At 37.1% G+C, this 17,021-nt stretch overlaps 1 protein-coding gene across 1 annotated transcript in view; it reads left to right on the forward strand.

The window, feature by feature from the left end:
- clocka (clock circadian regulator a) overlaps positions 1-17,021 on the forward strand; it is a 90,097-nt gene that overhangs the window by 62,021 nt on the left and 11,055 nt on the right. Inside the window, exons 6-21 of the mRNA XM_052098754.1 lie at positions 3,102-3,161; positions 3,655-3,803; positions 4,425-4,516; positions 4,682-4,771; positions 4,858-4,978; positions 8,928-9,041; positions 9,933-10,051; positions 10,349-10,431; positions 11,305-11,411; positions 11,926-12,073; positions 13,515-13,590; positions 13,722-13,866; positions 14,819-14,919; positions 15,124-15,213; positions 15,617-15,775; positions 16,653-16,883. Coding sequence (XP_051954714.1) covers positions 3,102-3,161; positions 3,655-3,803; positions 4,425-4,516; positions 4,682-4,771; positions 4,858-4,978; positions 8,928-9,041; positions 9,933-10,051; positions 10,349-10,431; positions 11,305-11,411; positions 11,926-12,073; positions 13,515-13,590; positions 13,722-13,866; positions 14,819-14,919; positions 15,124-15,213; positions 15,617-15,775; positions 16,653-16,883 — 1,885 coding nt within the window. The remainder of the gene's footprint in view (positions 1-3,101; positions 3,162-3,654; positions 3,804-4,424; positions 4,517-4,681; positions 4,772-4,857; positions 4,979-8,927; positions 9,042-9,932; positions 10,052-10,348; positions 10,432-11,304; positions 11,412-11,925; positions 12,074-13,514; positions 13,591-13,721; positions 13,867-14,818; positions 14,920-15,123; positions 15,214-15,616; positions 15,776-16,652; positions 16,884-17,021) is intronic.

A 17,021-nucleotide genomic window follows, 5' to 3' on the forward strand; every position in this document is an offset into this window, starting at 1 on the left:
ACTCATTAATCTTTTAACTTTGCAAATACATACTCAAACTCAAACGTTAGACTTGTATCAGTAGTATCACATGCACTCGTGTGTCCACATCACTCTTTCTGCACAATTATTTTAAGGTCATGCTGATCTCTCCGGTTACATTGACAGACACACTTGTACTTTCTGTGTGAAAGACCAATTATTCTCAAGGCTAGAAAAGACTGTGTGACTGTCAATGCAGTAATGACCTTAAAGGGATTGTTGACTCAAAAATGAAAAGTCTCATCTACTCACCCTGATTTTGTTTAAAACCTAAATGACTTTCTTCCGTGAAACACAAAATATGATGTTAGAACGGATAGTTTTATGGATATCCTCAGTCACCATTCACTTGCATTGCGTCTCTTTTCCATACAATGAAAGTGAAAGGCAATTGATTGCTGTCATTCTGCCTAACATCTGCATTTGTGTTCCACAGAGGTCGCGATAGTTTGCGTGACATGCCCACATCAAAACCATAATATTAATACATGTATTTTTGATTTGATGGACATTTTTGTTTACTTTTGTACAAGAAACAATTGTAATACTAGTATTTTAGTTTGGGTTCACCACTTTATGTTCAGTGTAGAATCTTGGTCCAAAAGCAAAACCAGCTGAGAACCATGGTTGTAGAGAGCTGTTTTGATGCACTCTATGGTCAGGTGTATGTTACAGACCAATGGTGACCTGAGAAGCAACCATGATGCCAGTCCTTCAAAATCAAATCCCAGGCACTGCCAGCACAATCTGTTCTCAGATCAGCTGCCATGACCAGCTGATCTCTCTTTCTTGCTGTGCTGTGAAAGGCTTGCTGCTGAGTCAGAGAGCACTGTGATTCTAAATATAAATTTAAACACACAGCAACCCTACAGGTCTTCACTGCAACCTCTATCACTGACCTATTGCCACTTTTATTTAATTATTAACCACATTGAATATTGCATGGCCTGGTATGATGCACAGTGTTGGGGAAGCTACTGACTAAATACAAGCTACTTAAATGTAATGCAAGTGATTTTTTTCATGGAAAAGAATGCAAAAAAAATTCCACCCCCCCTTAAAGATTTTAATGGAATGAGTGCCTGAGAAATCTCACTGTGACAGCTGTAGACTTTGAAAACAGCAAACAAAAATGTGTCTGTGGACCACAGACATTGACACTTTTTACCTGTCAATCATTTTGCTTGTTCTCATAGTGTTGTATTTGAAGCAGATCATTGAGGCTGATTCAGAATGTTTGAAGGTGCTATTGTGCCACTTTTGAATGTGACGGCCACAGAAAAAAACAATTCTGCTCGGTTTAGTCTCAAAATTATATTTGAAGGGTAGGATTTTGGATTGAGGGGGCATGGCTAATTCAACAGCTCAGTCACGTGAACGCTTCAGATTGCTAAAATCACTTACAGCACCTTTAAGTAGTTCAACAACAGTGAGGCAAGCTTTTAAAAAAAAATGTCAAAACATTTGAAGCTACTAACAAAAAGTAGCTTATTGCATTAAAGGGGTGTGGTATATTTTCATATATACTTTGTAACTATCAGATGATCATATATATATATATATACACACACACACACACACACACACACACACACACTAGGGCTGTCGATTTAACACGTTAATTCTGTGCGATTAATTTTACAAAAAAATAACATGTTAAAAAAATGTACGCAATTAATCGCATGCCCACGAACCATAATAAGGAAGAGTCCTGAGAAATGCAAGCTTGTAGTTCCACCTGTTTACTCCAAAGGGCAGTAAGTGAAATTTCAGTTGTATGAGCAACGCGCAGTTTATACAGTGAAGAAAACACATCAGTAGGCAGAACAACACAAACATATGTTACGTTCTTGCGTTCAAAACACTCGAAGGAGCGCAAATGCGAACTAAGGGATCTCAAGATGTGTTTAAATATTGAGTATTAAACTATATTTAACTTGACACAGTGACCTAAACATTTTATGTTTATGACGCAACACATCCGAGACGTCTGACGCAGGTGTACATTGACGGGCTCTTAAACAAGCCCTCATAATAAATCTCGAACTGATTGACAAATTCACTTGTGAAATGGATTGCTGTGAACTGTATGCCAATGATTGAGTTATGATCAATAATATGGTAGTAAACAATACATTGTATTCTAAAGGCGCTTTTTGTATGGCTTATCAATTATTAACTATTCTGCTACAGGAATGTAATGCATTTTAATTATCTGAAAATGTTTTATATATATAATTTTTAAATATTTAAAGATAACTATGTATAATTATATATGCGTGCGTGCGTGTGTACACTGATCAGCCACAACATTTAAACCACCTACCTTATACCTATTGTGTAGGTCCCCCTCGTGCTGCTAAAACAGTGCCAACCCAAATTCTGAGATGCTATTCTTCTCACCACAATTGTACAGAGCGGTTATCTGAGTTACCATAGACTTTGTCAGTTCGAACCAGTCTGGCCATTCTCTGTTGACCTCTCTCATCAACAAGGCATTTCCATCCACATAACTGCCATTCACTGGATGTTTTTTGTTTTTGGCTCCATTCAGAGTAAATTCTAGAGACTGTTGTGTTTGAAATTCCTAGGCGATCAGCAGTTACAGAAATAATCAAACCAGCCCGTCTGGCACCAACAATCATCCATGTGATTATCTAATCAGCCAATTGTGTGGCTGCAGTGCATAAAGTCATGCAGATACGGGTCAGGAGCTTCAGTTAATGTTCACATCAACCATCAGAATGGGGAAATAATGTGATCTCAGTGATTTGGAGCATGGCCTCAATGATTTTTATCTGGAACATTAGCCTGGTCTTATGCTTTCATTTAGTTATTCCCCAACACTGATGATTAAACATTATGGGGTTGTTAAGTCATTATTTAATATTGCCTCATTAGGAAATGAAGGATTGCAGATCCTCGAATACTAAGAGTTGTGCGCAATTAATGATGTTTTGGTCACATACTCTGAAATGGGTGGGAAAGGAAGCTGGCTTTGATTGGCCAGTTAAACAGACAGGGTAGAGCTTACATTGGTTAAGCTGGTCTAACCTGTTTTGCTATTGGTCTGTTTTCAGGGATGATAGCAGTATTTTTGATGGGTTGATGGAAGAAGATGAGAAGGACAAAGCAAAAAGGTGATTAGACTTACAAAACAATGATTGTGATCATAATTGCTCACTTGGAATATTCTTTTTCTCCAAGCCAAATTCTTATTAGAAGCCCCAACCCCTTATTTCCATTTCTTGATGCAAGAGTGGTTTAAACATGATTTAGCATACTCCTGTCTAGATAGACACCTAGATGTCTAGAGAGTCGTATAGACGAGTCATTATCTTGGTAGTTTAGCCAAAGTGGTTTCTCACCAGAAATAGAAAGTTAAGTCTGACCTAGTTATGACCGCTTATGTACGAATGTATTTTCTTTACATGATCAAAGTACCATGAATTGGTTTCTCTCACTTTTGGCAGTTAGATCTTTCTTTGATGAGATTGCTTTCTAATATCACTTTGAAGAGTGTGAAGTGATTTTAAAAGATTGAATACTCTTTGTCAGTTGAGAATTTCTAAAATGCCAATGAATCCTTTAAAGACAAAGACTGATTTCCTCTGTGAAATTTTCCACCTACAGAGTTTCTAGGAACAAGTCTGAGAAGAAGAGGCGGGACCAGTTCAATGTGCTCATCAAGGAACTGGGCACCATGTTGCCGGGCAACACCCGCAAGATGGACAAGTCTACCATTCTACAGAAGAGCATTGACTTCCTGCGCAAGCATAAAGGTTGGTGTTGTGACATGCTTACGCTTATCAATGAAGTTTCACAAAATAATTCGTAGTCATAGTCTCAAAGTACTGTATATTATGTATGTGTCAAAATGCATATAAACTAAACTGCAAATATAATGTGCAGTAAAATATGTAGAAAAAAGACTTTTGTTTCAATCAAAGCTGCAAGGTGTCAAGGTTTCTTAGTCAAGTTAAAACTTGCAAACCATACTTTTTAACTATTGTTGTGTTCTAGCCAAGAACCACATACCTAGACAGGAAAAGGCTGCCTGACAACATGTAAAACCACCAAACTGCTTTTTTTCCTCACACATTGGCAGATCATTAAAATAATTTTGCAGCTAAAATAAATTAATACATTTTACAGGTATAGTGACACGTATAATCAATCTTGAAACATTTTAAACAGCATGTAGTTTTTAGGACCATATTTATTGATACTACATTGAAAATGTGTTCTCCAAAACTATTGCTGGGCCATTTAAAATTAACCTTTCAAATGCAAAAATTGGGAAAAACTTGAGGACCAGTCAGCACCTAAAAAATACACATATTCATATAAATTGTAACATAAACTTTGCATTCAACTCCTGTTACCTCTCTCCACTCCATCAGAAATTGCTGCACAGTCTGAATCTAGTGAAATACGTCAGGACTGGAAGCCACCCTTCCTTAGCAATGAGGAGTTCACACAGCTGATGCTGGAGGTGAGAGAACTTTTTCTCACTGACACACATACACACTTGGCAAAACCCCATACTTGTGTATGAATTTGGTAAAAACTCAAACTGCAGGATTGCAATGTAAGTCCCAAATTCTGAATTCTTCCCAACTCCAGCTAAATTGATATTCTGCATTGCTTCGTTTTTTAGGCCCTAGATGGCTTCTTTCTGGCCATTATGACAGACGGCAACATAATCTATGTCTCAGAAAGTGTCACCTCTTTATTGGAACATCTACCTGTGAGTATTAACACTATTCTGGCTGAGAGATGTTGACTTAATGTCGTGGGTTTTGTTTTTATTTATTTATTTTTTCGTATTTTCAGTCGGATCTTGTTGACCAGAATCTGTTGAATTTCCTTCCCCTGGGTGAGCACTCCGAGGTGTATAAAGCCCTGTCTACACACATACTAGAGGGAGAGACCCTCACACCAGACTACCTAAAGAGTAAGAATCAACACTCATTCTGTCTTGCACTTCAATCTGGGCACATTCTGGTCATGTCCCTCTAATACCACTGTCCAGAAGAGGTCACTTAAAGCATTTTTACTGATCAGATAGCTATCCGATCATAAAAAGACCAAGTGTAAATGCAGAGGAAGTGATTTGAAATGCATAGAAGATGCAGCACACCAACTGTTAATTAGGGGTGTTACGATTCACTCGTTTTGCATCGATTAGTAATCCTGCCGATTCATATGCATCTATCTTGAAATATGATTTTGAGTAGATAATCGTTAGTGTTGGTCAAAAATAGATCGAATCGTGATTAATCAAATGAGTAAACAGTATTTTAGAATATATAAATATAACATTAGTTACATGTGAGTTAAATGAGACCTATGCGGCTTCATTCGAGACTGCAGACTGTAGCACTATGACGTGGTAGATTTAATCCACTACGTAGTCGATTTCCATGATGTACTGGATGTTTTGTTTTTATATGCAAGCCTACAGCTACATATTATATCAGATACTCTTTACAATATTTTGTTATTTGGTGTTGTAAGTACGGCATATATCCTATACTTAATTTTGTTGACAGGTTATATAAGTGGAACTCTAAATGTTAGTAATTGAATTACTGCCAGTAGATCTGTGTCTATATAAGCTTTAATGTTTAATAAATTCATCCATATAATAAATGTTTGTTTCTCTCAGGCAGCTTCAAAGTTTGGTGTTTAAATACTGGATATATGCAGTGTTTTGTTTTTTATCTCCACGAAACTGCTCTACTTGTGCCGTATCATAATCGACCATTGCAGGATACATAAAGATCAACGTTTTCTTCTTTTTATTCTTGTTAACTCAAGTAAGTCATATTTAATAACAATATGTTGCATTCGTTTTAGAAATACAAATCTACTTGCCTACTCATTTTTATTTGTCCTTTTTGTTTTATGTAAGGTTTAGAGACTGAAAATATCTATCTGTAACTGTATAATTACTCTCTTGTCTTAGATATGTTGTTCCATAGACGTGAAGAAGCAGTCATCGCCGTTGACAGAGTATTTTTATCCCAAATCAAATTAAAGAAGAAACAGGACTCTATATGTTCCCACAACTGGATCAAATAAAAAATAAAAAAACATGTAGCCTAATAGTCATAATACATACCAAACAAATTTACTTCAAATACTCTGCAACCTCTCATTTTCTTTAAAAGACTAAAATACCAATGCTCAAAAGTTATTAATACATTATACTAATATTATCTAAAAAATTATAAGGATATACAATAATTATTGCACTTTTTCCCTTTTTATTTAAACATAACACAACATACATTACACGCTGAATAAAATGTTTGCATTAAAACATTCAGTATATCGCGGCTCCGAACGTTTAAAACATGGAATTAGTCCACTACGTAATGGATGTCCGTGACGTTGTAGATGAAATCCACCACGTCATCGTGCTGCAGTCCGCACATTGTTAAAGATTTTCCTGTTAAAAACAGTAAAGAACTGGCAGCAGGGTTTCCAACAAGTTACTGTAAAATTAGTAAGGAGTGGTGGTGGTGTAGTGGTCTAATCACCATAACTGGTAATCTGGTAATCAGAAGGATGCTGGTTCGAGCCCCACAGCCACCACCATTGTGTCCTTGAGCAAGGCACTTAACTCCAGGTTGCTCCAGGGGGATTGTCCTTGTAATAAGTGCTCTGTAAGTTGCTTTGGATAAAAGCGTCTGCCAAATGCATAAAATGTAAAAATGTAAATGTAAGTGTCTTGCTGTTGCTGAAATTAACAGCTAGATAGTATTTATACAGCTACAGTATACAACTGTAATTTAGCAGCATAAATTAGCATAGCAGCAATTTAGTTCAGCTTTTACTTTCTTATGTAAAAGTATGTTTGTTAATTGTCACCATTGTTGCGTTTAGAATTCCGAGAGTTGATTTCTGCGTGTCTTGTTAACAGCTCGAGTTATGCTGTAAGTTCTACAAAAACTCTCAATTTGAAAAAACTGAAACTACTTACTTTAATGTTTGGATTAATATTTGGATTTGTTTATTGATTCAAGGTCCCAACGGTCATAATAAAACCTGGAAATATTAGGAAATTTTAAAATTGTGATTTCAAGGCCCTGGAAAAGTAATGCACATTAATGAAAATACTTTTTATAGTGAAAAACAATTTAACATTTTAATAATTTTCTAGCTGTATTCAGTTTTTTGTTATGTTCATATTTCATCTTTGTAATATTATTATTAAATATTATTGCATTCCAAATAGCCTGCACTGTATGTATATGTATTTAATGTTTTCTTTCAAGTTACTTTTGGTGGAATAAACAATCTTAAGTAGTTTGCCTTTCTTTTTCTTGCTTAAAACACATTAGGTGAAGTATGGTGCTGTAAGTGATTTTTCATGTGAGGGTATACAAAAAATTGTCCTACTCCCTGAGAGATAAGTGTAGTAAGATATCTCACCTGTCTCTGTGACAGCACTGGACTCCGCAAATAAAAATGTGTCTGCACTTTCGACCTGCCAATATTTTAGCTTGTTCTCACAGTGTTGTAGTTGCAGCTAATTATTGAGGCTTACTGCCATTTTTACACGTTGTTCATAACAGGTGTCTGTTGAGGGCACTATTTTGCTGCTGTTGTTTTAAACAACCATTTCTGCACGATGTCGGTCTCAATAAGGCTCATTTGGTATCTTTGGAGTGTAGGGTTTTGGAAAGTGGGGCGTAGCTAATTCAGCAATTCAGTCTCGTGGAAGTAGACCGGCTTAAATCGCTTACAGCACCCATACTATAAATGCATTTTTTTTAAAAAGCAGAATTGAATCATTAATAGAATTTCATTGTGAATCAAATTGAATTTAATCATTTTTAATTTTCTAAAATCATTTTTGAATCAAATCGAAAATATTTTAATCATGAATCAAATAGATTCGACTTCACCCCAAAAATTCACACCCCTAGTATTAATGCATCTGGTTGTTCAGGCCACATACGTTAACTAGGGCTGGGTAACAATATTTATTTTCAGTAATAAATGTTTCATTTAAACAATATCTACATCAATCCTTAAAATTCCAAAATCAATCTTTTAATTTTGCTTTAAAGTTTACTTCCATTTTAATGTGTTGGATATTATACCTGTTAAACATATTACAATTTATCTGTTTTGTTTGGGCCCTCTTGTTTATTTTCAAAATGTAAATTTTCCTAATGTTCCAAGTTAGCAGGTTCCTTGAATAATTTGCAGCATTAGCTTAGAAAGAATTTCTTTTATATGTAAACAAAACAGACTGCTTACCTAAAATAAATCAAAAATAATCATAATCGAATCAAGAGTTTGTCAATCAGAATCTAATCAAATCAGGAAATCTGTATCAATACCCATCCCTAACATAAACTTTACTCCGCATAAAAAACATACGGGAGTTTGGGACTATAGTCCACATGTGAGTCAGCAATCATGGATGAGACAATTGCAAACATGAACACTAATTGCCAAGTTGGGCAAAGAGAGTATTTAACAGAAACTATCAAACTTATAGTTATAACAAAATGATCTTTTGAAATCATTTTTGTTGCCTGGTATTAGCATAACCATGGAACTGAACTCTGTATGTGCATACAGGAACAGCAGATCTGATTTGTATCCGTTTTAAGGAGACACATTTATGACACATTCATCTTTAAATAGAATTTGCAATTCGATCCATCAAGACGCATGAAGTGACTTTGTGAAAATAAGCCCTTTCTCATCTCCTCTTAACTGGATCAGTTGTTTTATTCTTATTATGTTGCATCTGGTCTCTCTCTCTCTCTCTCTCTCTCTCTCTCTCTCTGTCTCTCAGCGAGCTCACTGATCACATAGTGGCTGTGACTAGCGCACATAAATGCTATTTTCTTGTTTTTGTTTTGTTTGTTTCTCCTCAGCAAAAAACCAGTTAGAGTTCTGCTGCCACATGCTCCGGGGGACAATCGACCCCAAAGAGCCACCCATTTATGAGTATGTGAAGTTCATCGGAAACTTTAAGTCCCTCAACACTGGTAAGTGTCAGAACCAACGTCTGTGGCATCAGCCTGAGTCTTTCATATGCATCCATTTATTGAACTACCCAGCCAAGTGCCTGATTGCTTGGCTTCTTTGCAGAGTAGATGCAGCAAGGATCATTATTTAAATAGGTAGTGTTTGGGAAAGCTAGTGTGGCAGCGAAACAGGCTTTTGACCCAGATTTAAAATCATGGGAAGTTGACCATTTCCCCGAAGTTGGGAAGTTTCTAATTTATGTGCCATTAGCATCACCAAACAGAAGAGCAAAAATTTGGATTGTTTTCAAACACTATCCATTCCATTGGATGTCAAATTTATAAAGCCACCCTAAATTCACGACGTTGGTCGAGCCAGTGTTGCTATGTTAGGGTGGTTTGATGGGATGCTTAAACAGAGTAATGTTTTGTTAGCACCACAGTATTCATGTTTCCATTTAAGTTACGAATTTGATTTATGCAAAAAATGTGAATATTCCTTTATAAATTCTATAGGAATATATTTAGCAAATGTCTCATTTTTGGAAAGGTCTTATCAAATAAAACATTTATCCACCTCAAGAGAGCGTTTAAGTTTTTTGATGCTAATTTTTTAGATTGTTTTTAATTTTTTTATATTTCAGTGGGAACAACCAAAATGTGTAGTGGTCTCTGCATTTTAAGGTGGAATAGGAGAAACTAATTCAATTAAAAAAAGTTACATTACATTTATGATGTACTTTGCACAAAGTACACGGGAAGTTCCGATTTTTAATACAATAGGTGTTTTTTACATATGAATTAGATTCAACACTGGTGCTGCCACCTAGTGTCCGACCAAAAAATGTAAACTCCTAAAAGCTTCCATTAATTAAGATTTGCTAATTGTCCTGATTTGTCTATTTTCTATAGTGCCTAACTCAACACGTAACGGCTTTGAGGGAGTGATCCAGCGATCGCTAAGGGCCGCATTCGAAGACCGAGTGTGTTTCATTGCAACTGTGAGATTAGCCAAACCTCAGTTTATCAAGGTAGGCTGAGCCAAAGCTGATTTGGCACCTTCTCATTGGTCTGCCTTATAGATAGTGACAAACGTCAATGAGAACTGCTTGTGGATGTGTGTGATAGAGCTGGTGTCTATGTGTGGGCGTGTTGATAGACACAGTGCATGTTTGTGCAAGATTTTGCTTTGTTTTGGAGACTCTGATAAATGACCAGCATGTAAAACAGTCTCCGTGTGAGAAGTAGGTCACTTGGTTTCTGTTTTCATTAGATGTTTTTGTGGTAGACGTACATTAAGAAGGTTTTGTGTGTAACCTCTGTTACAGGAAATGTGTACTGTGGAGGAGCCCAATGAGGAATTCACCTCCAGACACAGTTTAGAATGGAAATTCCTGTTTTTGGACCACAGGTACAAACCATCATTTTTTCTAACTGTTTGGACCAGTGGTTCTGACATGGTGCCAAAATTGTTTATCGTACAAATTGGCAACAGAAAATCTGCAAGGACACACACATCACCGCACCTTACACATCTTTTCACAAATGTACTGCTTTTAGTGTCTCTTTTATTTCTCCATCACATCCCTTCATCCACCTTCCTTTCCACTTTGTTTTGCCACCTGACTCATGGCACATTACAGTACCATGTTTTCGAAAAGTCCTACGCCCCTGGCTGTGTAAGCCTGTGACAGTCACAACACACTCCCCTTGAGACTGCTCTCAGATTATATTTAGGTCTGTGTTTGTTGTACACGAGTCAGCTAACCCCTGAGGGCCTGCGGTGGGACCAGCTTGCACTTTGTTAGAGCACAATATGGCTTGGATCAGAGTCTCTAATCAATGGCTCACGTGCAGCTTTTGTTCACCCTCAGGTTCAAAGGACTACATACACGTCTGGAATAGCACAAACCTAATTTTCTTGGTAAAATCTTCAAATGTGTATTTGCTTGGCAAGATTTGTACTGAGTTTAGATGATTTGTTGCTGGTGCCGTCACTATATTTGGTTTATATGGTTTAATTGGTGCAGCTGCTAGGTATTGGAGTGAATAAGATTTTCCGTGGTATCATTTGTTTAGCAGAGCTACCAAGCCCCCCTCTTTAAATCCTTTTATGCCTATTTAATCCCAAAAAGCTTTGTGATGTAAATGACTCCAGAGTAATGCCTGAAAATCTGTCATTGCAAAAAAATGAAAAACAGTTGACTGCAGTCAATAAATGGGCCGTTTTATTCTAAAAATGGGTTTGAAAATGTTCTGAAGTTGCATACTTTATACTCTGCAGGGCACCTCCCATCATAGGTTACCTTCCTTTCGAAGTTCTGGGCACATCGGGGTACGACTACTACCACGTGGATGACCTGGAGACCCTGGCCAAATGCCATGAACACTGTGAGTTGAACTCTGTTGCACTTTTACAAATGGATGATGGTTTGATTAATGATTGAATCACATTGTCTTGGTTGACGTGCACCAAACAGTGGGTTCAAATGTCCACATTGAATATCTGGAATCTAATTAAAACCTGGAAATGAACAGTGTAAGGATTATGTACATTTTAAAACTAAGAAACTTTATAAGAGAAACACTATTTCTAGGTCACTAAACCAATAAGCAAATTTGTGACATTGACCATGTTAACATACATCATGCTGAGATAGTTTATCAGATTTTGCTGTCATTAAAACAGAAGCGGACATACCAAATACTAAGAAATCTTAAAATTTTTCAATTCAAATTTTCATTCAGATTCTTATGCTGAAAATATTATTTTTAATCCCCCCAAAAATAAAAAATAAAAAATGTCCACTTGGTGGAATTTTAAACCCCTTTGTATATGTACTGTATGAGTTATGACTTTTTGGATAAGATGTAATATGAAACTGTAAGATGTCTCTCTCTGCAGTGATGCAGTATGGTAAGGGGAAGTCGTGCTATTACCGCTTCCTAACTAAAGGTCAGCAGTGGATCTGGCTTCAGACTCACTACTATATCACCTACCACCAGTGGAACTCTCGACCAGAGTTCATCGTCTGCACACACACTGTGGTCAGGTGAGGTCTCTACCATGCACCAGGGAACTCACATGTTACACACAAACTTGTAAACGTGTACTCCGTTTCAGAATTTAACTGTTCCAATAAAAGCAATATTTGCCCCCTGCATTTTCAGTTTAATTTATATATAATTGTATTCCTTTTAAAGGTGCATTCAGTAAGTTTTTGTTCATGTTGTCTAGACTTACACTGACACCTAGAGGCCTGTATGCAGCATCATTCAAAGTTACTGTTGCAAATGCAGAATGTCACTATTCTCAGTAATTTAATCCTTGAGTGAATGTGGCAATAACAAGGTGGTTGCTGAGATAAAACGAGTAGTATTCGATTGGTCACGTGCTCTGAACATGGTAGCCCCCATGAGGGGACCCTCTCCGTGTGAAATAAAACTGCTTTTATAAAGTTAATGATATGACTAGGGTCCTTACCTCATGTGAGTGCACATGATTTTATACATATGTTTCCAAATTACAATTAATTTCATGAGGAATAAATCATTTTTAATAAGGAAAAAAATACTGAGTGCTCCTTTAAGAGGAAATATTTGTTTTCCAATCAGATACAATATTTATGTCAAATCCTTAAATGTTTTCAATTAATTAACAAATTTATCAATCTAAATAATTAAATTGAGAATTGAATACCTCCTGATAAAATAATCAACATCAACTAATATTTAAGCTGTATTTACAACTGAAATATAGTTTTAAAGCTGATGTAATTTCTTTGACACTAGCTCAACCAAATGGAATTCCAAAGATATGGATTGTTTTCAAACATCTTTCAGAATACACACCCCACCTGCCGCTTGTCAAACAAAGAGATAGTCCTGCCCCCAACTCCATTGGTTGAGTAATGTTGGTGGGCGGGGTCTAAATGGGTTGCTCAAAACAAACAGAGGAATTTTTATAGCTCCACAGAGACACAGTGGTTTACAGTTTTCTAGAAAATTAACTTGTGAATGGCTTACTTCTAATTGTCTCTGCATATTAAGCTGGGATAGGAGAAAGTATTTTAACACCGAAAAAGTTTCATACTTCAGCTTTAAGAACTACATCAGATGTTTAGAAATGTATTAATGTTATTCATTCAGTTGCATTGTTGCAAAGAGCCCCCCTTAAATTCTGAACCTGATGCTATTTTTCTTAAATTATGATTATTACCCTCTAACCCTTACACTACCTATTATTACAAGCACTCTGGCATTTTTTTAAATATTTTAATAAAGAAATGATTTGGACCATTTATAAACCTTTTTTTCATGTAGGAACATTTAACTCAAGTATGATTTATTTTGTTTGTGCAAGACATATTTAGATATTTGGCCATTACAAGTTTACCAAAACAAGTATACACGTTTTGGTTGGGTCACCTCCTGACAAGAAAGAAACCGAATTCTTATGGTCTGATATACCTCTCTGTGTGTTTTCTCTCTCAGTTATGCTGAAGTGAGGGCGGAACAGCGCAGGGAGCTGGGTATTGATGTGTCGCCTCCTGAGATCTCGGCAGACAAGGTAAGACATTCCTGAATCCAATTTTCAATTCCAAGTCTTTCAACAAATATAACAGGAAAATATAATTACATTTAGATTGGCAAAAAACTAATATGGCAAATGCTATCAACCACTTTCACTCTCTGATTCAGTCTCAAGACTCGGGCTCTGAGTCTCAGTTAAACACCTCCAGCCTGAAGGAGGCACTGGATCGATTTGATCACAGCCGAACGCCGTCTGCCTCCTCAAGGAGCTCTCGCAAGTCCTCCTCACACACCGCTGTCTCTGACCCCACATGTATGTATTACATACTACAGAGAGAATGCAGCCATCTACAACATGATTAAGGGCAGGTTACATAAAATACAACCAGCTTTTATGACCTTATATAAATTGAGAGACTACATGGAATATTTGTAAGTTGCCACACTGCAGGACCATTAAAATTGAGCTAGGGAAGGCAAAAAGGTGATTCAAAATGGGGGGGGGGGTAATAAATGATAACCAATCACAACATATAATTATGTAATTTTCTTATTTATATGTATATATATATATATATATATATATATATATATATATATATATATATATATATATATACACATACACACACTGATCAGCCACAACATTTAAACCACCTGCCTAATATTGTGTAGGTCCCCCTTGTGCCACCAAAACAGTGCCAACCAGCCAATTGTGTGACAGCAGTGCATAAAATCAGTCAAAAAGCCAAAAGTCAAAAGCTTCAGTTAATGTTCACATCAACCATCAGAATGGGGAAAAATGTGACTAAGTGATTTGGAGCATGGCATGATTGTTGGTGGTAGATAGGCTGGTTTGATTATTTCTGTAACTGCTGATCTCACACACAACTTTTTGAATTTACTCCGAATGGTGACAAAAACAAAAAACATTCAGTGAGTGGCAGTTCTGTGGACAGAAATGCCTAGTTGATGAGAGAGGTCAACAGAGAATGGCCAGACTGGTTTGAACTGACAAAGTCTACAGTAACTCAGATAACCACTCTGTACAATTGTGGTGAGAAGAATATCATCTCAGAATGCTATACTGAGATGCAGGTTGGCACTGTTTTGGCAGCACGAGGGGGGCCTACTGATCTGTGTTTGTTCGTATAAATATATTACATTTTAACCTAAAGTTTTGACGTTTCCACGATCATGAATTGATTCATCAACTATCTTTGTGCATATTTTAATAGTGTGAAAATATGTTTGTGTCTCTTTAGCCACACAAACAAAGCTACAGACAGACCATAGCACACCGCCTCGCCAATCAGTGTCAGCCATTGAGATGACATCACAGCGGAGGTCCTCCATTAGCAGTCAGGTTAGTATATGTCATCATCAGTGAAACTAATAAATATATTAACCTCTTGTCCAAGTGAGTTATCTAGAATGAAATTACTTCAAAAAGAACATCACTTCTAGCAATTCTGCTGCTGTTGTAATCATTTCTAGTTTAGCTGTTGGTCACATTGTCCTTGCTTGTCCGTGTATGTGTGAGTACTGAACTGTGTCTGTTATCCCTCAGTCGATGAGCTCTCAAAACACAGGGCAGACAATGGCCACATCTCTGGTGTCTCAGCCTCAGCAGCTGCAGCCTCTGCAGCCCACTGTGCAGGTAATTTAACCATCATCATCACCAGTGCCCGATGCCAGTATCAAGAGAGCAAGGTGGTGTATGTATGTTTTCCTTGGCTGATATATCTATTGATGCAAGGTTTATACTGTATGTTATAGTTTAGTTTCTACACATTCATAGAATGTGAATTCTATATATGTGTGTAATCCTCAATATTAAGTTTTTCCATGGTCAACCTGTTGTACTCTTGAGGCTGTTGTATTCTCTTGAAGTGTTTGCCCTTGACCTTTAAGAGCCCCTGTTTTCTTGCCACAAGGCATTTTGCAGAAACTGTTTGAAGACTGGCATTGTGCTAAAAGCATTATCCCTTATGGTGTGTTGTGGAAACCCATTGAGGCTCTTTTTAGCAGTCACATGACTGGTGGTGTTCATTGTTTTGAAGCCGGTGCTGCAGTTTTCCGCGCAGATGGATGCGATGCAACATCTCAAGGAGCAGCTGGAACAGCGCACACGCATGATTGAGGCCAACATCCAGAGACAACAAGAAGAACTACGGCAAATCCAGGAAGAGCTGCAGAAGGTGCAGGGACAGGGCCTACAAGTGAGAGCACCCCCTAGTTTCCAGTTAAAGGATAGCATTAGTGTTTGAAATAAGAAAAGATTTGTTGTAGGTGAAGATCATCTTGTTGTCTTGGTTGAAGAGATTAGAGGATACCAAATTAAGACGATGCTTTCCACATGCTAACTTTTGCAAGCTATTTTTTTCCTTCTTAAAGATGATCATTCTCTCATCATTTACTTACCCGTTCGCCATCTCAAACTCGTATGACCTTTGATCTTCTGCGGAACACAAACAAAGCTATTTTCATGGACGTATAGATCTGTTGTGCAGAAGAAAGAAAGTCATACTATTTTGAGATGGCAAAAGGGTGAGTGAATGATAAGAGAATTGCCATTTTTGGGTAAAATATTCCTTTATTTGTCGCAGTAATTTTCAAATCAGGCCAAGGACAGCCTTTAATCAAATCAAATAGTGATTTTTTATTTCACCATTGAGAAAATCTTTTTGAGCGCAATCCTAAAGACTGCGTAGGGAATTTAAATCTGAAAGACCCTGTGAAATGACTTAATGAGCAGTTTTCTTTTCTTTGTTGACATGTTTCCTATTGAAAAAGGAAGTTGGAGGTGGGACAATTGGCTTTTTGTTCATAAATATTTTTACCTGTTTCTGCAGAATAGAATGTGAATATATGCAAAAGGCCTCTGTCAACTTTTAGGAGTCCTTGCAGCTAATTATTTTAATCTTGCCTTCAGGAAATCAAAACATTTTGATTATGTACACAGTCTAAGAGAGCAAACAATATAAAACATTGCCATTGTCATTCGTCTCGGTTTTTATGCTTATTTACCTATGCTTAAAATGCATTTTTGATCTGTAAAAGTGCCACACTCTGTCGGTAATTGACTCTCTCTTGTAGATGTTCTTGCAGCCAGGAGGAGGCAGTCTTAACCTTGGCTCAGTGCAGTTGACGCAGGGGTCATCCGTGCAGCCAGGAGGCGCTCTTTCCATGCAGGGGGCAGTGGTGTCAGCAGGGAGTCTGCAGAGTGGCCTGCAATCCACACATACAGGGACACAGCACACTGTCACACAGCATCCACCACTACAACAACAGAACCTTCTCAGAGATCAGAGCTCCACTCTAACACAGGTAAGAGATGTGTGTGCGCTTCGGTGAACTGAAACCAGAGCAATGACTCTCGATAGGCAAGTAGGTTTTATTTGTATAGCATAATGCATATATACATAATATAGCATAATACATAATGTGTCAAAACAGCTTTATAGA

This window comes from Xyrauchen texanus, chromosome 30 (assembly GCF_025860055.1).
Source record: "Xyrauchen texanus isolate HMW12.3.18 chromosome 30, RBS_HiC_50CHRs, whole genome shotgun sequence".
NCBI classification, from domain to species: domain Eukaryota; kingdom Metazoa; phylum Chordata; class Actinopteri; order Cypriniformes; family Catostomidae; genus Xyrauchen; species Xyrauchen texanus.